Below are 24,972 nucleotides of genomic sequence, written 5' to 3' on the forward strand. Positions count from 1 at the left end.
GGTGATGAGACCGACAGCTGGACTGGGGGCCTCATAGAGTCAGACCTAAGGACAGTCAGAACTTACCTGTGAGATTTTTTACTGTGAAATTCTGCAGCTTCAGTGAAACCCACAGAGAAAGCCACGAAGATAATCAATGAAAGAAGATGTTCTGGACACAAGGAGGGGATGTTCTTATTATGGGGCATTAGGCACGTAAAAGGGAGAACTTGCAGATAATGTGTAACAACGATACTTTCGTTTGTATAATTGTTTTACTGCTTGAATGGTCATTGTTTGTTAGACAGCCTTGTCATTGTTTGCTAAGCAGCCAATCTCAATAAGCCACAGCAGCTGTGAAGAGGTATAAGAATAGCAGTAGAGAAAATAAAAAAACTTTTACGGCCTTGGATTACAGCAGGTATCGTGCTGTTATGTCTGTCTCGACAAAGCAACACACAGGCAGGGCCAGGGTAAGGGAACCAATAGAGAAACTCTGAGGGCGTGGTGGCGGGGCAGGAGGGGGAAACAGGGAGGGGAGAACCTTCTAGATTAGGGACAGCTAGAGGAATCAGGGCCATTCAGGGAAACAGAACTGGGGTACATTTACATAACACAACAGAGCATCCTGGAGGAAGCTTTTTCAGGCACCGTAACCTAGAAAGGAGCCTAGGACTTGTCCCACCATAGGACTCCCTTCATTCCTTGTCCAGCAGGCCCCACAGCTTCCACACAAGAGAATGACCACAGTAAATGCTTCTTTTTGTGTTGTTGTAGCACTGTATAAGCACAGATCTCAGAACGTACCTGAACGCTACAAAGAGGGCTGAGGCAGAGACCATCCTCCTATGAGCCCTTACAGCTGTTTTTTGTGAGGATTTCTCCCTAGACTCTTTCTCCACCACAGTGGAGCTGCTGTGCATGGCAGTAGTGTTTTACTGAGACAGGCTCAGCTTCCCCCTTAGTATTATAAATGAGTTTCAGTGTTTTATAATTAGTAAGTTGGTAAATATGTTAATGGCAGGAGTTGGGTTGGTTGATGTTTTGTGTGTTAATTATCTTGTTACATTACGTTGTGGACAGTGTACTGGGTGTAATACCTGCATGTAACCATCGGGTGGTGCCCTCAATAGCATTGGGAAAGGGGAACTTTCCAGATTGTTCCCACAGATAAGAGTGATGTCACCAAGAACGTGGATTGGACGTAGCACAAACCAAGCAGTGGAGGTTCTCGGAGAATGACTGGTGAAAAAGGCATCGTTGAAATGGACCAATGACAGCATGAGAAACGAGTCAATAGTGTGAAGGATCCAAACCAGACCAATAGACTTAAAGGACTTAAAGGGTATAAAGACTGATTTGGGGCTCAGCACCTGGTCCTCTGCCCATTTGCACGGGTGAGGGAGAGCACCCAGCATTGCACGTGTGCCGCTTAGACTCTGCCTTGCTGTTGGGGTTCCCGAGCTTACCTCGGTACCTGTTCTTAGTTGCTGTTTAATAAATTGGGTGTTCTTTGCAGTAAGGACTGAGTGGTGCTGCTTGTCTCGCCTACATCACCCTTCCTGTCACTTACCACTGGGGGTCTGTGCTGCAGGTTTCTGTCTCAGGGACACTTGCACAGAAGCTCAGGAAGAACCACACAGCCACAGTATTAGAAAATATCCCAGTTTATTGCAGCATCTCAGTTCTGAGAGTTTTACAAAACAATGTATTTACAGGTGAGGAAGGGACTAACTCAGCTGGAGTGTGCTTGCTGGGGCAGGGACAGGCTACAGAGGAGAAAGGAAGAAAATCAGCACATTCACAAGTCACATTTTTCTTTACAAAAGTAAGATAGGTGTAAGGCTGGTGTGCACAGCTGACTGATGTTGTCCTTGTGGGGAGCACTCCAGGAAGGATTCAGTGCAGCCCTTGTGCTCTTCACAGCGACTCCAGGCACCTGGGGCTCAGCAGAAGCTGCATCAGCTCAGCTAAGTGTGATGTTAAGGCACAGTGTGGTGACACCAATGGCTCTGGATCTCCATGTGTGCCAGCAGCTCTGCCTGTGGCTTCCCTCACGGTGAGTGATGGTGTTTGAACCCTGCCCATGGCTTTCTTTGGGGTGAGCGATGGTAGTCGAGCTCTGCCCGTGGCTTCCCTCGGGGGCAGTAATGGTGTTTCAGTCCAACATCGCTCTTTCAGGCCCCCAGCCCTGGACTTGGCCATGCCAGAAGCAGAGCTGGACAGAGGACAGAGGGAGGAGACCATGGTGTGGGACAAGGGAGGGATCCCAAAGGGAATCCCCTCAAAACTATGGTAAGACCTCCCTTCAACCCCCCTGTGGCTGAACACCAGAGAAAGGGGTATGGACGGCCGTCTGAAAACAACTGCACAACTTAGAATATATGCTGAAACCTTGTTTTTGAACCTGTCCAAATGAAGTTTGCCTCTAAACACAAAGTGTTTGTCTTTTTTTTTTAATTTGATTTTTTTTTAAAGTTTATTACTAGATGTAATTTTGAATGATGGCTCATTCAAGTCGTTCATGGGAGCTGCACTAGCTTACCCACCACGGGAAACTTCTCCAAACATGGGTTTCTAAGACTAAGGGCTAAACCAAACCATCAGCTCTGGCTGCACATGGAGTCCCAGGTGCTCGCAGCGAGGTAGAGGGAGGGTTGAAGTTCACAGTAGAGGCTGTGCATGGCTGGCACTGCCAAGTGTCTCCAGCCAGCGCTGTCCAAGATGTGTCCAGGCAGGGATCCATCCCTAGAGGCCTGTGTGCTCTTTGATCCAGTCTCGCAGGCTCGTGAGCCGGCTGTACACCCCAGGTTTGTTCCTCTGGGCGCAGCCATCGCCCCAGCTCACCACGCCAGCCAGGAACATCCGACTGCTGGGCTCCACACTGACCAGGGGCCCTCCAGAGTCTCCCTGCACAGAACCACACAGGAGCATAAGCACCAACCCCATACAACATAGCCATTCCCTGAAACAGGTATTGGAGTATGGCAGTAAGAGCCACAGTGCCAGAACAAAGAGTTATAAAATACCAGTCAAGCAGCCTGGCTTGCTAACTAAGGCTCTGAATAACAGCCAGAAGCTGGAGTGGGGTTGTATGTCCTACCTGGTGAGATGGAGTCTAAGTCCTGTGGTTTTGGGCTGTAGTTTTTGAGTCTAAGTCATGCATCAACACAACTTGCTGCTGGTGCCCATTGTAATCTGTCCATTGTCTGAATCCAGGAGGATTCCCATAGATTTGTTTTATGTTAAAAATGTAAATGTAAGCGGAAGTGCCAGAATGAGCAAAGGCCTGTCTCCCTGCCTAATAACCAATAACGAGCACTAAACCCAGACGGCTGCCTTACCTGGCAGGCGTCCACGCCGCCGGTCAGGATCCCCACGCACATCATGCGTGGTGTCAGCTGGTCTGTCAGGAGCTGGTTACACACAGTCTGGTTGATGAGCCGGATCTCTGCCTTCTGCAGGATGGAGGCTCCCGAGCCTGCCAAGATGGAGGAGCAGCTTAAGTAAAAATACACATTTTTAAGCACCCCCATGTTTTTCCCCTCAAGAAACACAGAAATCATAGACATGTAGAATTCCAGAGTGGTTTGGATTTGAAGAGAAGAAGAAGAAAGCCCGTCTTGTTCCACCCCCTGCCATGGGTAGGGACACTTTCCACTAGACCAGGCTGCTCCAAGCCCTGTCCAGCATGGCCTGGAATGCTTCCAGGGATGTGGCAGCTACAGCCTCTCTGGGCAACCTGTGTAAAATACATCAATGCAGCCCCAAATCACATGCCAGCACTCACCTCCTTCCGCAGTCGCTCCCCATCCAGTCACCCACAGGTCCTTGCCCACGGGGAAGTTGTGGGTGGCATCAGGCAGGCAGATGGGCTGGACCACAGCCGTGAAGGTGACGGGGCTCTGCAGCTCCAGCACAGCGATGTCGTAGTCATAGGTGTAGTCATTGAAGAAGGGGTGGGAGATTATGTGCTTGATTTTGCGGGCTTGCACATTGGGGCTGCTGCGGTCACCTTGGTCGGTCAGACCCAGGTAGGCTGTCCACAGGCTGGGGTCTGAGTAACTGCATGGGGGGCATGAAACACAGGGTGAGACCCCATTTCAGAGACAGCACCGCTCACTACCTTAAACAGTTTCCTTGAGGAATGCCTCTCAAGAGTTGCTGTTGGAATATTGTGTGTGGTTTTGGTTGCCACAACATAAAAATAACATTAAACTATTAGAGAGCTTCCAAAGGAAGGCAGTGAAGATACTGAAGGGCCTTGAGAGGAAGATGTGTAAGGAGCAGCTGAGGGCACTCGGTCTGTTCCGCCTGGAGAAGAGGAGACTGAGGGGAGTCCTCACTGCAGTTACAACTTCCTTGTGAGGGAAAGAGGAGGGGCAGACTCTGATACCTGTTCTATGGTGCCCAGTGACAGGACCAGAGGGAATAGCCTGAAGTTGTGTCAGGGGAGGTTTAAGATGGATATCAGGAAAAAGCTCTTTTCTCCATAGGGTGGTCAGGTACTGGAACAGACTCCCCAGGGCAGTGGTCACAGCACCAAGCCTGACTGAGCTCAAGAAGCATTGGGACAACACTCTCAGGCACACAATGTGACTCTTGGGGATGGTGCTGTGCAGAGCCAGGAGCTGGATTCGATGATCCTTGAGGGTTGCTTCCAACTCAGCTTATTCTGTGATTCTGTGAAATGCCTGGAAGCACAGGGATGTAAGGCCGGTACCTGATGCCTTGCAGTGGCAGGAAGCAGTGTGCCGCTGACACCAGCCAGCTCGCCGACACCAGTGAGGCCCCACAGATGTGGCCCTGGCCCTTGACGTGCAGGCTGACCTGCCACGGCCACTCTCCCACGTCCGAGTTCTGCCCACCGACAATCCGTGACTTCCTGACATAAGAGCGGAGCCCACAGTCTAGGGCAGAGAAGGAGAAGGGGTGATTGGTTTCTCCTGTTCCCATCCCATGCCTCCCCTCTGTTCCTCTGGGACATCTGACAGCACAAGTGCCCTGTTACGTGTGTCAGGAAGGGCTGATGCTCTCTGCACAGGTGCTAAATTAGCTACAATATTTACTGGCCAACTCTGTAAAGGGGAGATAAACCCCTGTATTACCCATCTAAGCCCTCCTGAACAACACAGACGCTCCGCAGGCTGCTAAAGAACATGGCTTGGCTATTTTCAGATCAAGCTCCTGCACAGAAACACCCAGGGGCTCTCTGCCACACTAGGGTGTTTCTCTGAGAGGCCCAGCCCAGATACCCTCCCGATTTCTCAGGCACTCACTGCAGTTGTCCTCGTCGGAGTGGTCCTCACAGTCCTGCTCCCCGTCGCACTCGGGGTTCTGTTTGCTGATGCAGTGTCCACTGCGGCACTTGTACGTGTAGTTCTTGCAGGGGACTGCGGTCTGGCCTGCTGGAGGAAGGATGGAGGCACAGGGGTTAGCCCCGGTTCTGGGGAGGTCACATCACCTTCACCTCTTCCACCCACCCCAGGGCATTGCCACCCCATGCAAACACACACACGAGGGTGCCCAGCCCCAAGGAAATCCATCAGAGGCTGCGTTTGATGGCAGTCACCCTGCAGCCCACCCTCACCTGTGCTGCAGCTGCCCTCGTCGCTCCCGTCCCCACAGTCGTCCTTGCCGTCACATTTCTGTGTGTTGGGGACACACTTCCCGTTGTCGCACTTGAAGCTGTCTGCTGCACAGCCTGGGGACAGAGAGCAGCTCCTGAGGGCTGGGCACAAATCCTGCAGCACCTCAGCACCTGGCTGGGCCCAGCTCCCCTCCCCAAATAAAGTCTCTCCAGCTCCAGCATCCTGTGTCTCCAACCTCTTCTTCTCCAAACTGCACACCACCACTCAGTTACTCAGCCCTTTCTTTTCCTACACCTCTGCTCATCCTTCTTTCCTCTGAGCTCTCATTCAGGGCTCAAGGAAGCTGCAACCAGGTGAGCCCTTGCCATGCCTGGGGTTTTTTGCCTGCTCATTTCCAGCACAGCACTTGCTTCTCTCCATCCCACGAGCCTCCATCGTCCCCCACGTGCCTGCTCGAGCCCTCAGCCCTTTGTGCCTGCGGGGTGAGTCACTCACTGCACTGCAGCTCATCGCTGTTGTCACCGCAGTCATTCACGTTGTCACAGACCCAGAACTTGGGCTTGCACCAGCCATTCTGGCACCTGAACTGCTGCTCGGTACAGCCTGGAAGAGCAAAGTAAGAACCACAGGATCATTTAGGTTAGAAAAGACCTCTAAGACCATTGAGTCCAACCTGAGACCAATCACCACCTTGTCAACCAGGCCAGAGCACTGTGTGCCATGTCCAGTCATTCCTTGGACACCTCCAGGGATGGTGATTCCGCTGGGCAGGCTGTTCCAGTGCTAGAAATTAGGGGAGAGGCCTGCAAAGGCACCTGTGGAGTCACCAGCAACCCATCCACCATGGCATGGGAACCCCAGCAATCAGCTCAGGACTGTGCATGTGTACATAAATACATGACACACCCAGTACATCCACAGTATTTCCACTTTTCTGGAGAACAAAGCCATTTGGAGCTGTCATGTCTGAGGCAGCGGAGGCTGAAGCTGACATCACAACAGCAGGACAGCCAGAGGCAATACTGAAGCAAAGCAATTGCTGCAAGCAGTAGGAAAGCACCTGAGAAACCAGCATCATGGGCCAGCAGCACACTCTTCCCGAGAAAACTACCCCTCCCCCAGGAACAAGATCCCAAACCAGGGGATCCCGTCCTCTCTAATAAACTGCAGAGCCTGGACAGTAACATTAACTATAGGACAGCTCTGCTAATCCAAGAGGAAAACTTGTTGCACAAAGAAACAACTCCCGTGTGTCCCACGGGTTTTCCAGATGAGCTCTGCAAAGCCTGCCCAGTTGGGTAACGAAACATGTCCCTCCACACCACCCAGCTCAGCCAAAGCCACAACCAGCAGGATTACACAGAAAAACACATTCCCAGCTGGGAGGAACTGGAAAGGGAGGGCGATGCCACTGGGAGAGGGCTGGATTAGCAGGAACCCACAGCTCCTATGCTGAGAAGGGATCCCAAATTGATTGAGCACCTGGAGGAAGGCTGCAGCGCTGGTTCCAGACAGCACTCAGTCACATTACCCAGAACAAGCCTAGCCACCCTGGGGCAACATGGCCTTTCCCACACTGTGCCAAAGGGAAACCAAGGCTGGACTTACTGCAGGACCTCTCATCACTGCCGTCCACGCAGTCCAGCCACCCGTCGCAGCGCATGCTCCTGTCGATGCAGCGGCCGGTATTGCAAGTGAACTTGCCAGGGCAGGCTGAGAGAGGGAAAGGGACAAAACCACACATGAGGCCTCCTGGTGTCCCCTTTACATCCCTTCTGCAGAGTTCCCTATGCCTGCTTACAGCAGAACACAGCACGAAGACCAGGAGGTTTGCAGGGAAGCAAGACATGCTGCTATCCCCCTGGAAAAGGCGCTTCCCGGTTTACAGGGCAGTGTAAGCACAGAGGAGGGACAGCTCCAGATCTCAGGGAAATCACTTTCCCCACCCCAGCCCCAGGGTTTCAACTCACGGTCACTGGAGTCATAGGACAGGAACTCCGCAGAGAAGCCCGTGTCTGTGTAGGACTGGTCTGAGTGGAACCGGACCTCGATTTTGTTGGTGGTACTGGCCACCACAAACTGGGAGCGCTCCCCACAGTACCTGCAGGGAGAGAGCAAAGGGGAGTTGAAGGGCTGTAAGTCAGCACCAAGAAAAGCTCCAGAATTCTATCCCTGACCTCGCTCCACACCCCAGGAGCTGAGGGGGCAGGAGAGCAGGAAGCAGGTCTGATCCCAGCACAGGCTGCTGGACCTCAGGGTCCAAATTCTGCTGCTGCTGGCAGAAGGTTTGGGCCAGTTACAAACACCAGTTTGTGACCTTAGGAATGACTGTGATCAAGTTCTTCCACATCCCTGCGTGCCCCATGATGTGTCTGATCTCGGATACACTGGACTCATGCAGGATCCCATCTCATCATGGGCAGGTGGGATCACGTGCATGATCATGAACAGCACTGCAGGAACTCAGGGCTGCAGAGGCAGGTACTGACTTTGAAACCCTCTCTCTGAGGCAGGGTCAGCTCCCCTGCCCAAAACATTGTGAAACAAGATTAATCACCTGCCTGTGAAGTACCAAGTTTTCTGTCTGGCCCAGCTCGTATCAAGCTGGGGAACGCATCGGGAAATGCATCACAGGATACGAGTGCTCTGAGAATGGAGATCTGCTCATTCAAGCAAACCCACCCCAGATGTTCCTGCCTTCCCACACATGAGCTGTGTGCTGTGATGCTCCACAGCATTTGGGAGGAGTCAGCTACAGCACACCACAAACCCAGGGTCTTATCCCCAGAACCAAGCGTGGGGCTCCCCTCTCACCATGGGGCAGTCCTGGGCACCCTCCTGCCTCCTCCCAGCCCTGACAGTACCAGCACACTTGTTCCCACAGCAGATTAAGGAAAGCACAAGGTTCTGTGTAACTAAACAAAGCCCCTCCATGGGTTCAGCCACACAACCCCCACCTCGTGCCGTTGATCTGCACATAGTCCTTGGTGCAGGAGCTGACTGGCATCCCGGGCTCCAGCACAAAGAACATATTGAAACGCACCTTCACATTTTTTATAGACGGAACCTGTGAAAGGAAGCAGAGTCAGTGGGATGTTGTTTTCTGGAGCAAGGAAAAGGGAATAGTTTCACAGGAAGAGGGTTGTGCTTGGCGGGAGGACAGAACATATCTGAAAAGGGGAGGTCAGTTTTCTAGCAGGAAAAGAAACAGCTTCATAAAAGTCACTGAGTCACCCTAGCCCCAGAATCCCCAGTGGAACAGGCACACAGAGGGGTAGAAGCCAGACCTCTGGTCACCAGCCAATAACGGGCCTGTCCCAAAGCCCACACTCTCATCCTTCTAGTGTGAAGTTACAGGATTTTTCATGGGCTCCTGTGGGGTTCAGGCCTGTCTCAACCTCTTCTTCCTTTGCCCCCAGCTCCGAAAGGCTCCCTCAGTCATGCCAGACTGGGAGCCTCTGGGCACCAGCTGCTGTGAGCTCCCTTGCACCATGTCCTGCATGACCAGGGTCATTTGACAGACTTATTAAGGGAAAGAGAGGGCCCATCTCACCTCAATGTACCAGACACAGTCCGTGCCTGGGGGATAGTGTGCCGGGTAATAGGGAGTTGTGAAGGTGCCACTGTCCCCCTTCAGGGTGCCACCGCAGGCTAAACAGAAGCAGGAAGGTAGTAACAGGTTAGAGAGTTAGATGTGGTTTTTCCTAGCCTCAGCTGGCTGTCATCCAAGGCAGGAAGGGAGGCAGAGGCAACAGTCTCTGACAAGGTTAAGTCATTCTCTGGAGAGAGCAGCTCTGCTCCAAGGCTTGAGAGAACCCAGGAGATCAATTAGGTGCTTCCTGTACACATCAATCTGCATGTCTAATTCAACATAATTCTTATTTTGGCCTCCTCAGGGGACATCATGACAGCAGCCAAGAACACCAGAGGCAAGGCAAGCACCAAGAGGTGACCTGCTTCCAGGTGCTCCAGCCCTGGAAACATCCCTGACAAACTGACCTCAGCCACAGCCACCTCCCTGTTCAGCTGCCCATGGCAGGGAGAGGTGGGGAAACAGGCCAAGGCCTCTGCTCACCTTTCATCTTCGGGAGCTGGAAGAACTCAGCCTTAAACCCAGGGAATCGCCCCTCCTTGTTGGTAACCAACGTGACTAGCATGACGTTCTGGGAGGACAAGAAGGTCAGGTTGTAGGATGGGGCATAATTCCCACAAAGCCTAGGAAGCAAAGGACAGAATCCATGAGGCACTGCTGCACAGGGAGCCTCAAGCAGCACAGCTCAGCTCTGAGCAGGGACAGGAGCAGGACATCTCTAAGGATCACCCTGGACTTGGTGCCGTCCAGGAACACCCACCTAACCAAGGCGTGGGGCTCCACGGGGCTGAGAGAGTCATACACCTTGATGTAGTCACTGTCATCTCTGCATGGCTCCAGCTCCAGGGTCTTGAAGGTGAGGCTGATGCTGGAGTTGGCATTTGCCCTCAATGCCCAGTAGCAGAGGGCATTGTTGGGGTAGGGGCTGTTGGGGAAGCCCGGCGTGGTGAAACTGGTGACCTCCCCTTCCTTGGCGTGGAGGGAGAACATGCAGCTGTCTGCCCGGAGAGTAGGGAACAGTTAACAAGGCAAACAAGGCTTGCCTTGTCTTTCCCTGGGATGCAGAGAGTAATTCCTGCAGGCTATCCCAGGGCAGGTGGCTCTTCCTGGATAACAGCAAGGCCTGTGTCACAGTCTGTCCAACCCCAAACCAGCTCCAAGGAGCACACTGGGGTCTGCCTTGCATGCAGAGCACCTCTCTCCAGACCCTTCCCCATCCTGCAAGAGAAGCACCACCCTAAAAAGGCCACTGAGATGGAAGAAGAACTGTACTTACGGTCCCGGGCAGAGTGAGCTATGCTGGGGTCCACAGCTGTAGGAGAAAACAGAGCTGGCATCACCCTTTGGGCTATGGAAAATCCCTGGGCACAAAGCCGAGGTTGTCCCTTGGACTGTCATTGATCTGGCCTTGCTTGTGGAGTCTCTCCCTGCAAACTGGCAGGGGAGGCTGCTCCTGCCGGGCCTCTGGGAACTGAGGGATCAAACTCTTCCTCTGCAGAGAGAGACCTCATCCCTGTCCCTCTTCCCTGGGCTCAGAGGAGAACACAAAGCATTCTAGCAGAGGGGGGCAGGTCTGTGGAGCCTCCTTCAGGCTGTACATCCCCTTAAGCTGTGCAGTGACATCCAGGTCCTTACATCACCCTCAGGGCTGGCTTTCCCAAGGGAGGGCTGTGACCAGCACCTTGTCCCTCCAGAGAAATATCCCACCCAGTCCCACACAGAGGCCCAGGGACAGCGGAGCCAAAACTCACGGAAAGCAATGACCGACTCCACCTTCAGCATGGGGTTTCTCAGGCGGGGGTTCCACCTCTGCACCAGGCTCTGCTTGTCAGCCATCGCCCTGTCCAGGCTCTCCTCCCGGTACTTGGGCACAAGGAATTCTGACCAGTAGTAGGCAATGACACTGCCTTCGCTGTGGGAAGGGCAATTGTGGTGTGAGGGCAAGGACAGATGTGGGAGGACTCATACCACTAGAAGAAGGGGCCAGACTACTTGATGAGCCATTTTTAGAGCCTGGCCACGGGGAAGGGAGAGTTTCAATGACAAGTTAAGCAAACAGCAAAGGCCCCTGCCAGCCCAGGGAGTCCCTCTCAATGCTGCCAGGCACCACCCACTGCAGTTCACTGCACCACACATTGTTTCCCAAGACATCTGGCAGAAAACAAAACGCAGTTTCAGGTGACTTTTTACTGCTCACCCTTTCCTGTGTCACTCAGGGTGACTACTGGGGTGCTTCCATCTCAGCATCCCAGGAATGAGGGTAAATGGCTGTGTGATATCCCGGCGTCCCAGATGGGGCTCAGGCAGTACCTAACACTCACCTGAAGGCAGTGATCACTGTCTCTTTGTGGTAAGGACCAATATCAGCATGATTCCTGTAGATCTCCTCCACCTGAAAGGGTTAAAAAGGAGTGTTCATCACATCTAGAAGTGAGGAAAAGGGAAAAGCTAAAGACAGACAGAGCTTCAAGCCTACTAAGGAAAACCAGGGCACATACCTGGCATCCCTGGGTGCAGGAATCTGCAGAGCCAAAGAAAGGAAGGAGAGTTGAGAGCCCCAGAAGAGCCCAGAGCTGCCCATCACAGCCTGCTCTGACTCAGCTTGCCCCACTCTTCCCTGGGGGAAGTGAATCCCCAAGTCTGAGGGAAGAGGCAAGACCAGCCACAGCTTCAGCCTCCTTCAGACACCCTTCTGCCTCAGTTCCTGGCCCTGACTCATCCAGCGATCCTGGGATGTGCCCTGGCAGCTCCTATGGCACAGGGAGATGCCGTGGCACTGGGCTGGAGCTGGGATGTCAAGATCCAGCTCCAAGGAAGGTCCCTGCTCCCAGCCAGTGTGTCACAGCGAGCAGGGAAAGCTCCAAGGAATCTTACATGACATATCCCCATGGCCATCAGGCAAGAGGAAAATCCCTTGCTTGCAGAAGGAGGGAGGCAAGAAACCTCTTACCGTGCTCTTCACCTTCTTGGCCAGCATACTGAACTCTGGAGAGCTGGAGTTCTCATAGGCATCCAGGAATTCCCAGTTCAGAACCCGCAAGTGGCCATTGAAAACCTTCTGGACGGGTGTGTTCCTGTCTGGAAGGCAACAGTTCAGGGTCAGGAAGGGCAGCCAGGGCTGGGATCGTGTCACAGCAGATCCCCAGTGACAGCAGTCGGGGCAGGGGGGTGGAAATGGTGTCTACAGAGCTTGAGAGGGCACATGTGAGCAATGCCAGTTAACAAGCTTTTCCATGTGGATGGATACATTCCCAGGGTGTCCCCCTACACGTCACCACCCACCAGACATCACACTCACATTTGAAGTGCCAAAACAGGAGGCCAGTGGTGAGGGAGACAAGCAGAAAAACAATGATCAGGACGGTGACGACCACCTGCCGCTTTGGGCCGCGCTTCTCCATCTTCTTGGAGTTCATGGCAGGGAGGAACTCCACCCCTTCGTCCAGGTTGTTCATGTCCTGGGAGAGGAGGGAAGGCAGGACAGTGGGAAGGCTGTTCCCAAAGCCTGGCTTGTGGAGGTCCAGCCACAGAGCAGCCTGAAGCAGGTTTGGGGACAAAGAATGCGGCAGCACTGAGGGCAAACCTCAGCGTTGGCAGCTCCACAGCCACGGCAGGACAAACCCTGAAGGCTTCTTCTTTGCTTTTCTGCACACACCTAATTCCTTTTTGGGCCTAATAGAAGGTCATGAGCTCAAGCAAACTCAGGGGCAAGTCCACACACCCTCCCGTGACCATGGCAGGTCACAAGCCCACAAGCTCCATGATCTGCCTCAGCAGATGAAATTGCACAGAAAAATTCAGCCCCGCAAAGCGCTCGCTGTGTGCAGGTGTGTCACCCACAGGTCACAGGGCACAGCATGCTATAAATAGCATTTCTCTAAAAGAAGAGATCAAGCTGCTTCCTCCCTTTACATTTTCACAGCTCTCTGTCATGCCTCCTGGGCCACGAGCACTCCTTTGTTTCTGCTTGGAATTGCCCATCCAGCACAAACACCCATTAAAAGAAATAAACCAAAAAACTAAGATGAACACACAAGACATCCCCACAGCCCACGAGCAGCCATGCTCTTGGGACAAGATGTGGAAGAACAGATCCAAAAGGAACGAGGAATAACACAGCTCTCATTGTCATCACCACCCCATAATGGGCTGGGTGAGGAAGTGGAAGATCTGTTGAAGCATCGAGCTCTGTATCAGCTGTAAAACCATTGGTGCGCCAGGGTTTCACTTTCTCCCAACTTCTGTTCCGTTCCTCGTTCCTCCATCCTTGCCCTGCTCATGTATCTGCACCTTTGGCCCGGGGGGATTGGAACAGCTGCAGACCCAGATGTTTTCAGAGGATCCCACACAGCATTCTTGGTACTGGCTGGACAATGTGGGGGCCCAGATCTGCATCTACCCTGGCACTTCCTCTTCTGCCAGCCCTGGCAGTGGTGTGGGCAGAGCTCACCACATCTTCTGCTTCCGATCTGTGCCTCCCTTGGGCAGGAAGGGCTCTGTGCCTGCTGCAAAGGCCCAGAACAGGAGGATCCCTCACCTTTCTGCTCACCACCTTCCCATTTTCTCCTTAGCAGGCATTCAGAGCTCCCTGGGCTCTGGATGACAGCACGGACACCACGGCTCAAAGTACTGACTTGCACAAGTCCGCAGCATTTCCACGTGCCCCACGCTCCAGAAGGGTAACGCTGTCCCCACAAACACAGGGTCAGACTCTGCCTGTCCTCTCTCAGCCCAGGGCTCACACAAACCTACTCCAACAGCTCAGGTTAATTTGATGCAAATGCCACAAGCCCCTACAAGTCAGGAAAAATATGGACAAGGGGGATATGGCTTGACAGGACACTGGGGAATGGCTTTGAAATGAAAGATAGCAGGGTTAGATGGGATACTGGAAAGAAATTCTTCCCTGCGAGGGTGGGGAGGCCCGGGCACAGGTTGTCCAAAGAAGCTGTGGCTGCCCCATCCTTGGCAGTGCCCAAGGCCAGGCTGGATGGGGCTTGGAGCACCCTGGGATAGTGGAAGGTGTCCCTGCCATGGCAGGGGTAGGACTGGATGGGCTTTAAGGTCCCTTCCAACCCAAACCACTCTGGGATTCTATGAAAAACAACTAGCAGAGGGGATCCTGCTAACAGAAGCACCTCTGAGCCTGCTGTGCAGACATAAGGAACGAGCCATTCTCACTGCATTTCCTCATTGCACTTCCAGTAGGTGCTTCATCTTATCTCTCCTCAGCCCTGCCTGGCAGGAAAGCCCAGCTCCCACTTGAACCATTCCCCCACTTCTTTTGCCCTTTTCTTCACCCAATGCCTGTGCTCTCCTCCCACCCTCCACACCCCACCGCAGCCTCTCCTCCTTTCGGTATTTGCCTGGAGCACTTCACAACAGAAAGGGAAGTGGCAGGCACCTTACTCCGAGTTTTTGTCAAGGACTCTGTAAGTTTAATGCTCTGCAAACACCAGAAGACTACCAAGACTAGAGCAACCCACCAGTTTTCACACCAGCTGCTCTCAGAATCCTCCCAGTTTATCATTTGGCAGTTCAGGGAAGGGGACTTCGTTCATTTTTGAGTTTTACTGGCTAAGGCTAGGCAGAAAGAACTGTTTCCATGCACAAAATCCAGCCACCTCCAAAATAAACCTAGCAGGGCTGCAGAGGACAATCCCATGGGGAATGCTCTGAATCCTGTTTGGCTTCTGATCATAGAGGAAAAGCTTGAAAATATAACCCAAGGAAACTTTGAAACAGATGACACAGAAAATAAAGCTTCAATACATAGAGACATCCTAAATCAAGAAACTCTGCAATCAAAGTCAAGACTACCTGGAGTTTGACTCACTGCCTTCCAAACATCCATCTGGCTCCCACCAGTTCTCCAATCATGTAATAAACCCTCCCAAACCTGGTAAAGAGAAGAAACCGGCCACAAAACTTGCAAACACATCCTCTCCCCCTCCACAGTGCTGCTCACAATGCTGAGCCTTCTCAGGACTTCCAAGACACTGCTGCTGTTGGCAGAAAGCAAAGTATTTAATTCTCTATTAACATCTGCAGGAGCCTGTGGCAAGAAGACAGTCTTAGGGGCTTAAATGATCTATCAGTTTCTCCAGACTTCCTGGAGCCAGCGAGGAAGAACTGCAAAGAAAACCAATTTTCCATAAGAAAACCTTCAGCTGAGGGGACCTTCAGCCCTCTGCAGAATTCCTATGCTTCAGTTTCCACCAAACTGCCAGAAAAAAAATAAGGCTCAGCAGCAAGCAGGAGCTCCTGCTGTACAACACTGCACAACAATGTGGCTGATGCACTGTGACATCCCCTTTGAGCTACAGATTGTGTCTTTGCAGAGAGATAACTCTTCCAGGGAGAACATCATCACTGTGATTAAATCAGAAGGCAAACAGAGCTCCCTTCTGCCTCCAGCACACACAGGCACACACACTGCTCCTGGGAGCAAGGAAATTAGGCAGGAAAACTCACCATCTCATCTTTCTTTAGGCAATTTCTCTGCTTTTCTTGGAAAAAAAAGGATGAAAAATGTTAAACCTGTATGAGTTTACACCATGCCTTTGTCAGTTTGTTCCTGCTCCAAAGCTGAGCCAGCAGCAGCACAGGAGAAATGACAGGAGTGTGGGGACTTCTGGGAAGGTTACTTTTGTTTTTCCTCCTGTACAAGGTGCACAAGCAGCCACTGACACTGTTAGTTGCCAGAAGTTACCCTGTGACTATGGGCAGATAGCAGACACGATCCAAAGAGGTTTCCCTCCCTCCCCGCCCTCTGTGTTGTATTCCAGATCTCGTCCTCTCCCATTCCCATACCTTATGGATGCCATTATGTTCCTCAGCCAACACAGACACTTGTGTGAAGAGCCCTCATCCATCACAGCCTGAGTAAGCAACAGCCATTCCTGCAAACTCTCTTCCCAATACCCAGTGAAGGATCTGAAGCATCCCCCAAGCACTGCTGGAATGATGAATCAGGCCGTGAGGAAGGTCTCAGATGAGGCCCTGTGTCCTAAACTCTAAGAGGCTGAAACCTCCCTGCCCACACTCAGCACAAAAAACACCCGTCTGACCTTAGGAACAGACTTGCCTGTGCCCCACGAGTGCAGCTCAGCCTCTGCCCCTCTCACTTCCTGTGCTCCATATCCCCTTCACTCCCAACACTCGGGAGGAAAAACACCCTGTCACCATCCTCTGAGCTAGACAAAAACCAGACGAAATCACATGCAAGACAGGCTCAAAGATCACAGTTAAAGCAAGAAAAAGACAACTGCAATGTTGATCTCCTTTAGTTGAGGGCTGCAGCACATTTCCCTTGTGTGCTCTGAACGGCGGCAGCTGTAAACCAGAGCGGAGCTGAACACGTCCTACTCTCACCTTGTCCATGGCTCCTCCAGAAACCGTCTCTAGCCCAAAGTGACTCAAGGTCTGACTGTCTCTTCTCGAGGAAACTGCGCCAATAAACATTATTAACAGAAAACCTCCCTTGATATTCTCTCTGACTTAGTCACTGGAGCAGTTACTTCCTCCTGCTCCTCCTCACTCAGTCCTTGCCAGTACGGCCAGGCTCCCCAAGCAGGGGCCGATGGATCTGGTCACAGCATCAGCTGTGGCAGCAAAACCAATCCAGGGAAAGGTTCAGACAGGCACTGCCCCAGTTCTCCCATGCCTCAGTTTCCCCTGGAGTATGGACTCCGCAAGGAAATTTGGAAAAGAAGTGCACACAGATGGATTTATGGAGCGCTTGGAGGGCTCCTGCTCCTCCGTGCAGAGTCTGAGCTCAGTCCTGGGAAAAGCAGACCTCCCATTCCTCCTCTGTAAGCCACATGATGTATTTTTAGACAGCAACTGTGCTCTGTCCAACTGGACAAACCAGATGCAGAAGTGACTAACTCTGTCAGCAGGAAATGCAGCTGGCACATGGGGGTGGTGGGAACCAGCTCTGCACTGGAGATCTTACAGGAAAGCAGAGAGATCCTCCTGCAGTGGGGGATCATGGAAAGGCTGGGATATGCCATGGAGTATGGCTCTGCAGCGTGATGTGTGCAAAGCAGGAGTCCCTCTGGGATCAGCATCCCCCATAGGGGCTGGTTTCTGCCTTGTTTGGCGGTCCCACCAAGATGGTGATGTGTCCCAGGCACCAAACCCCTCACTGCTCCCCTCTCCTCCAAAAAGCTGCTCCATCTCTCCCTCGGTGTCTGCATCTGTTCACAGGACCTTGACCCACGGAAGAACTGGGCTCCTGGCCATTAGTTTCACCTGTCCCTTATGACCACCAGGTAATTTGTTTGTCCAGCACCAGACATGAGATTCACCAACTTCCCTGGACTTTCCCAACTCCAGAGTCTGCTGGTCTGCCACAGGACTGCTCAGGGCCAAAGCTGCCCAGATCATACAAGTAAGAGCAGGTGTGCAACCAAATCAAATCTCACAGCAAAAAAATGCCACTGTCTGATACCAATGTACATGACCAAGAAAAGGAACCCATAAAACTCCAGGCTGGAGGAGGCCTGGGGAGGTTGGAGATGAAGCAGAGTCATTGGACTACATAGTTAGAGACTCTTGAGAGTAATTACACCTTACAGATCCCAGCCTGTGTATCCAAGAGGCAATTCCCACCTCCCCTTTTCCAGCCACACCTGCCTCGGGTGGTGTTCAATAAAAACTAAAACAAATACCACATGAGAAATGAGAGGAATTAAACCTGTCGACTCATCCAGCAGCTCAGGACATGGCTAGCAAGCTGGCTCAGAGCTCAGGAGACCAACAGGGTGGGCTTGTGTGGCAAAAAGAGCCAGAAAAGTAATGTTTTCAAATCCAGAATTCCTGGATCACATTGAAAGTCAACACCAGCTTTGTGGTGCTGGCATGAGGGGAAACTTGTTTCCCACCAGAAAAAGTAAAACGAATGTGAACAGCATGTGCAACTCACTTCACCCAAGTAGCTCAAGTACAGCCACACGACCCCTAAATCAACTCCTGCACCAACGCTTGCTGCAAACCCCAACAACTCCTCTGGAAAAAGATCTGATAAGAATCATCTCCTCACGTCTCTTCTTACTCTCGATAAGAAATACACGGAAACAGCACGCATGGGAGCGAAGCTTACATGAGGTGTATTCATGCTGTGTTGCCCCACCACGGGCAGCAAAGCATTGAAGAAACTTTGCCAGCACACTATCTTTCGTCTTCAGCTCTGTATTAAAGGGCAATGAAGCTATAAAATGATGACATCAAAACTAAAAAGGGAATATGGGGTAAGAGCTGAAGGACAGAGTCCTCCAGACTGCGTATCTTCCAGGCACAGAGGGCAGGTGCAATAGTGAAAGATACAGGTCACACACACCTATTTCACACACCAAGTATGAGCTTAACACTCTACAGCATTTGATTGTCTTGTGACTACCCTGAGTCATATGAGAAACCAAATTCCTTTAGGTTTATTACAGAAGAAACTGATGTTAATGTGTGCAGAGATAGCACAGGCTTGGCTTGCTGCCCTATCCAGGCTGATTGGTGCAGCTCTGTCCGGCACCACAGAAGCTCAGAAAAAGCCACCATGCTTCTGTGTGTCTGTGGTAGCAGAGAATTTTACACTTAAGTCTTAGCAACTCTTGGGGAGAAGGTGGGAACAAAGGTACCCTACAGCCCTGCTCTGTGTAGCTATGAGCCATGAAATTCCTCCTTACAACACACTGATGTCCTAAGAGCAGCAAAGAAACATGCCACAGATGCAAACAGCTCATTTAAATCACTTGTATGTCTTTCCTGGTACAGACAGCACTGTCTGGAAAACAAAACTGCCTCCAGCAGCTTAACCAAAGCAGCTGAGCTCCAGACCTTGACCTCCACAATCCTTGCGATATTTCACTCATTCCTACAGTTCTGAGGTGGATCTGGACCACGAGTCTCCAATGTTTGAAACCAACAGCAAGGAAAACACCAGCACATCCAACCAGGAAAGTCTCTGTCTGCCAAACCCATCCCTGTTAGCTGCTCCCTCCCCGCCCCAGCCCATGGCCTGGATATTGCAGGGCATTATTTCCCACTCTGTCCCAGCGGCCTTTGGATGGAAATGATAAATTCTACCCTGGGCAAGGAGAGAACCTTTGCTCCGATACCTTCCCCACAGCCAGGCCCTCAAAACACTCCTGCTGCTTCCTCAAGAGTTTTACACAGTGATCTTTCGTTTGCTGAGCAAAGGTCTGGCCTCAGCCCTTCTCTCATTGTGTCTTCCTTATCCCTGTTTGCTTTTGGCACCAACAGCAGCCAAACTGGCCTGAGCAGCAGCTCACCCACCAGCCTCTACCCCAGGGAAACACTCTGCACCTTTCCAAGGAAGAGCAGCAGCTTCTCCTCAGCCCAAGAACTGCTGCAGCTCCTCTGCGGGTACAGGAGGAGACACAAGACATTGCAAAACCACTCATTTCCTCCACTGTCACGTTTATAAGGAGCCAAGTCCAACAACAGTCCATGGGGGACAAACTCCTTGGGCTGTTTCCTGCCAGGAGGGCAGGTACTGTCTTCAGGGAAGCTGTTCTGGATCAGATCAGCCCCTCTTGAACTGACACAGGGGGAAAACTGATCCAGAACCAGGGAAGAGACCCACTCGAGCCCTCAGTCCTGCGTAAAGACAAATCAAAGACAAAGCTACTTTCTGCCAGGAGAACAAGCCAGGCAGGGAAGACCGTGTCACTCACACAAGTGTCACCCCAACCTGGCCAGGAACAAGCAGCTTGAGCTGAACTACTTCAGTGAGAGCATCTCCTTCCCACTCCCACCCCTGGCACACACCAGACAGAGGGGCTGGAGGCAAGGGAAACTTTTCTTGCTGCAGGCCAGCTTTTTGATCAGTGCCAGAACCAGCAGCTCCTTTGTTGTTGCCAGATAATAACCACTAAAGTCAGGCCTCAGAGACAGACACCACACAGCCTGCAGGTGGGGTGGGAAATGCTGCTGTCCTGCTTTAACCCAAAGCCCTGTGTTTGGAACAGCTCTGTGGCACAGAACAGGCTCTGGAGCTGCAACCTAACTCAGCCATCCCTGCCCAACCCTCAGCCAGGAAGATCTACACAAGAAGCTTGCTCAGGTCTCAGAGCACACTCATAATGCAGCGGTTAATTAATGAAGCCCCACAGCCCTCGGTTAAAATTGGCCCTTTTGACACTTGAACAGGTTTAGTTGGATCTGTTGCTAAACAACCTAGAGCCAGGCTCTGTACACAGCTCACCTGCACAGAGTTTACCTTTACTCACAACCCCAGTGCCCTCAGCTTAAGCTGAAACCAAAACCCCTGGAGCAATGGCAGCACCGACACCGAGGGGATCCAAAGCTGGCACAGACAGGTGGACATTTCCAATTCCCCAAAGCTGTTTTTTTTTCCCCCCGCTCTGCTGAGCTCAGAAATGTCCCCCAAGCAGATTCTCCTGACCTTACCCAAGGGTGAGCTGGAACCCCCCCCCTTCCCGCAGGATCCAGAGCCTCCTTGAACCCGCCAGGCTCGAAGGAACCCGAGCAAGCAGAGGACGAGGCAGGCCGGCAGAAGGCTGGCAGGAGTTCCGGGAGCTCCCCGGGCCCGGGCGTGCTCTCACCTGCAGCTGGGCGCTGTACCGCACCGGGGGGCCGCGCTCCATGGCCCGGGCAGTGCCGCGGCTCAGGCCGCCATGGCGCCGCGCCTCGGGCCTGGGCACCGCGCCCGGCTCCTCCTTCCCGTGCTCCGGGCAGGTGCGGGCAGCCGGAAACACCCCGCGGCTGCTGGGCCGCTGCCGTGCCCACCTGCGGCTCCCGCCTCTCCTGCTCCACAGGAACAAGGGGAAACACCGTGCCCGAAAAGCTGCGCCCAAAAGCCCCGCATGAGCTCTGCATCATCCAAGAGACCCTTCAGCCACAAGCTTTGCTTTGGGAAATGAAACCAGAAAAATCTGTCTTTTACCAACAGAAGCCACCTTGTAGTCGGTAGGAGGGCTGGCTGGCATGCAGAGATGCACAGTTCCTAAGGAAAAGCTTTGTGTATCCACGGTCTCATCCCTCCTCGGGTGACAACATTATCAGGCTACGAAACCCCGCTGCAAAGAGGGCACTCTCAGCACGCACATATAGTTTACCCCAGGGACAAGCCTCATGCTCCCAGAAACATTTGGGACACTCAGAAGCAAAATATTCCCTTTTCCCAGCCTGAAACCTGCTCTCAGCCAGGCTACCGCACTGTAGCAATGAGCTTTCTCTTGGATAACAGAGACCGGATGCAAAGTGAACACCACAGCAGTGCTGCAGAAACTGCAGTGCATCCAAATGTGGCACTCGGGGGATGCTCACAGAGCAACAGCCCCTGGGGCTGTGTGGTTTAATATTAAACAGAGAGGGAAAGGAGGGACTGGGGTTCTGAGAACGGCTCTAATGCAAGTTTGAAAGAATTTGTAACACTGAAAGCTGCATTCAGTCTTACTTCACCATTTACCCCTTCTTGAAAAGATGATTTAGACACACACACTCCAATATTTAGGTTTCTCACATTCAAGAGCAAGTCAGGATTAAAATAGCTGGATCAAACTCAATTTTTCATGGAAAGAGTCTTCCTTTCTCCATCTTACATGTGGCAGTCCATATGAATATGTGATACACCCATCAAAAGCTGAACTGGCCACCGCACTGCTGATCCAAACCTTTTTACACCAACTGCATCCAGCCCTGAAGCTGAATTTTTTCAACACTTGAATATTTAAAATTTCCCAGAACTCTGGTTCTGGTGCAACCCGAGTTGCTGATCACAGGCAGGAAATCCCTTGCTGAGTCTCCTTTGTTTTCCCTTGCTCTAAATTGTCTTCTGCAGCGCAGAAGTTTTGCAGGCTGTTTGCAGGTGTTTTTTGGGGGGAAAAATAGAGACGGGGTGAGGTCTCTGATCCTGCTGTTGTGAAAAACACGACATAACTTCTGTGTTCTTGTAGAAACACATCAGCCACCACCTTCCCTGTCCCCTCAGCAGCTGCCAGAATTCCACCCACCGCGGAACACTGCACAGCAGGAAGCACCCTTGGATTTAAGGTACTTCCCTTGAAAAGGTGCCGTGTTAGTCAGGCTGCTGATGGATGTCAGGAGCTCTCAGCCCTCCTGCTGATGCCCAGCCCTGCCCAGCGCTGTTTTTACAGCCACTCCCTTACCTGCCTGGCTGCAGCCTGTCTTAACACCCCCGTGAAACAGCATATTTTGGGTACAAAGCAGCTCGTCCCAGCCGAACTACTGCTCCTGCATTCTACACATTTTTCCTGTTTGGCGCATCCACTGATCTCCTCCAGGCTGGTGCCAGGTAAACACCCGCACTCAGGGATATGGATGATGAGGGCAAAAGGCAAAGATCCACAACCCCTGGTTTGACACAGAGCTGTGAATGCTCACTGTTTCCTGCCATTCAAGCCACTGACATTTTACAAACTAATTCATGAGCCCTCTTTGAACAAGGGGACATAATCACCGTGGGGAAAAGCAGCAAGCAATAAATGTAAATACGTGCTAAATGTAAATATTATTTAGCTGGGAGGTAGTTGGTTCGAGGCCTCAATACCAAGATTCCCATTTCTCTGTTGCTGGAGCCCAGGGATTTCCTTCGTGTCTGTGCTGCAGCCATTACCGAGTCACTGTGGTGGGAGCAGGTCCCGTCCTGGGCACTGCAGAGCCCCAAAACATCCAATAACAATTCCCAACCTGTCTGCCACGTGCTTTTTTTTGGTGAGAGACTTGCATGCACCCCTCCAGTCTGACTGAAGGATGCTGAGCCCAGCCGAGGCACTGTGAAAACGCAATAAAGCATGAAGTTCAAGGCACTCACCCACATGTAATGGCAGCAGTCAGCCTCACAGCCTCTGCTTGCTCCCGCTGGGACCAGTTTATCCAATAAAAGCTGTCACGTCCTTCTCCTCTCGTTGTCTCAGTGTAGCCTCAACAGCATCCTGAGAGCAGAGCCGAAGTTTGGGAGGAAGGACAGCCCTGAAGTCTGAGAACCAAGTCCGACTTGGTCAAAATCTGTGTGAGTTGCAAGAGCTAAATCGCCCTGAGCTCGAACCCCAGACAAGGATCAGCTGCAGGAGCAGCAAACACTGTCTGGGCAGGCAGGATCCTTCCGCATCAGCTCCCAGCCCTGGGAATGCCATGCACGCGAAAGAAAGGAAGAACTGCTTACATAAGGAAAGAAGGCCGGCTGCCTGCGGGGAAAAGTCTTCTGGTGGAGGCAGTTCCCAGGAATTCTAGCAACGGAGCACCATCCATCCACACCAGCAACGGGCCTGATTCAGTCAGGGACAAAGGCTGTTCCTTCCTGCAGTGTGGCTCAAGGATTTTGCTCTCAGCGTGACTCCCAAATTCAAATTTCACCGACAGTGCCCTCCCACCCAGATTCCTGAAGGCAACCCCGAAACCACCCCATCTCGAACGCTCAATCCGGTCCGGCAACTTCCAAGGCATTACAAAAGATTGGGAGAGAGATAAAACTCACAGGGTGTCCTGTTACTTTGCATTCCAAAGAGTAAATAAAAGGCTGATTCAGTGGGAGGAGAGGAAAACGTCATCCAGCAGCGCTGTGCTTTCCAGCTGAACAGGCAGCCCCCAGAGCAAAGGCTGGTACCGCTGGGGATGGGCACAGTCATCTTGGGCTGATCCAGCCTCTCCATCTGCAATGCAAGGGAATAATTACTGACTGTGGAGAATGGGAGCTGTAAAAGTGTAGTGGGTTGCCCTCAATTGGCCACACGCTGCTTTGGGGCAGAACAGAGAGGTGGCACTCCCCTTCCCAAAGCTGTGTCATTTGGATGGGAACTCCTCCTTTGATCTCAAATGCGTCTCTCGGGAGCTCGGGAATGAGAGCCCTGCTCCCAAAACATGATTTTGGCAGAGATCAAAAGTAGCTTTGCCCTCCTGAGATAATTAAAGCTGCCCAGAACCGAGGGCTCTAGTTCCCTGCTCCATCCCAGGGATGACATGGGCATGAGAGCAGGCAAAGGATGTGACAGTGCACAACAAGCACCTCAGCCCTCCAGCACACCCCAGACAGCTCCGAGACTCGCTTCCAAAATCCAGGGCGGTCATTTCCCGTGCCTCTGCTTCTGATGCCAGCCACCTGGCAGTCACGGGGCTCCCAAAGGAATAAATTCGAAACACTAGGATGTAAGCTTGCTGCCAGGACTATAAAGACAGCCAGGTCTCCTCGAGCTCTTCAATGGCTCGTGAAAGCAGAGAACCTCTTTTGTGAGCTCTGAATCAGCAGCTGTAGTGTTTGCCAGCCGAATTGTAAATGCAAGAGTGGACAGGCCTGACCACCTGGTTTCTGGCACCGTGTTTTGAAACCACTGGGCACGCCCAAGGCTCCAAGTCAGGTAAGGTCTGTCTTCTAACGAGCTGTGAATGTATAAACTGAGGCCTTGACATAGCTTAGGGCAGAGAGATGCAGACAATGCACTGGAATTCCCCATTTCCTTTTGGTTTATTACAAACAGGGAGAGCTGCCCCAGCTCACCTGCCTCGCCTCCTTATTTTCCACAAGTTCAGACTTTGTGTCGGTGTCTACAACCAAAGACAAGCATGCAGCTTGGACTTTTCACTAATTCCCCTTGTTTCCCTCACTTTGTTGGTGCACAGGACCAGGAATGTGGTACATAGGGAGGGTTTCTGCTGTTTCATGGTCCAGCTCCTGCTCTCTTTCAGACAACGAACTGCCTGATGTTCCAGCTGTCCCAGGGTATGGTGACACTGCACATGCTGTTGATGTGCCCACCTAAAGCAGGAAAACAACAGGGTGTGAACTCCCCCCCAGATCTCAGTCTGGCA

General features: G+C 52.2%; 1 protein-coding gene across 8 annotated transcripts; it reads right to left on the bottom strand.

Annotated features, from left to right (window-relative positions):
- Positions 1-1,630: 1,630 nt before the first annotated feature.
- ST14 (ST14 transmembrane serine protease matriptase) lies at positions 1,631-23,686 on the bottom strand. Of its 8 annotated transcripts, none has more exons than XM_048328898.1 (20): positions 23,333-23,686; positions 22,982-23,146; positions 12,461-12,620; positions 12,113-12,240; positions 11,484-11,554; positions 10,914-11,074; positions 10,439-10,474; positions 9,923-10,160; positions 9,646-9,785; positions 9,124-9,221; positions 8,528-8,637; positions 7,541-7,671; positions 7,179-7,283; positions 6,066-6,173; positions 5,570-5,683; positions 5,259-5,387; positions 4,703-4,889; positions 3,770-4,044; positions 3,324-3,460; positions 1,631-2,889 (listed from the first exon to the last, which is right to left on the bottom strand). In XM_048328898.1, the coding sequence occupies exons 2-20, from the start codon at positions 22,985-22,987 to the stop codon at positions 2,728-2,730; spliced, it is 2,496 nt and encodes an 831-aa protein (XP_048184855.1). In that variant the 5' UTR covers positions 22,988-23,146; positions 23,333-23,686; the 3' UTR covers positions 1,631-2,727. The 8 variants fall into 8 exon arrangements, with proteins under 8 accessions (XP_048184855.1, XP_048184854.1, XP_048184856.1 ...); XM_048328897.1 differs by having other exon boundaries at positions 22,982-23,175; XM_048328899.1 differs by lacking the exon at positions 22,982-23,146.
- Positions 23,687-24,972: the final 1,286 nt, after the last annotated feature.

Source organism: Corvus hawaiiensis, chromosome 25, assembly GCF_020740725.1.
Source record: "Corvus hawaiiensis isolate bCorHaw1 chromosome 25, bCorHaw1.pri.cur, whole genome shotgun sequence".
NCBI classification, from domain to species: domain Eukaryota; kingdom Metazoa; phylum Chordata; class Aves; order Passeriformes; family Corvidae; genus Corvus; species Corvus hawaiiensis.

Bases quoted from the DNA above. Each gene is read 5' to 3' on its own strand.
- ST14 (XM_048328892.1), bottom strand. From the start codon at position 16,626: ATGTTTATTGGCGCAGTTTCCTCGAGAAGAGACAGTCAGACCTTGAGT. The intron at 11,075-11,483 runs GTGAGTGTTAGG...CCCTTCCCACAG, and splicing joins ACAGTGATCACTGCCTTCAG to CGAAGGCAGTGTCATTGCCT. The intron at 4,045-4,702 runs GTACCGGCCTTA...CCCCCCATGCAG, and splicing joins CTGCCACTGCAAGGCATCAG to TTACTCAGACCCCAGCCTGT.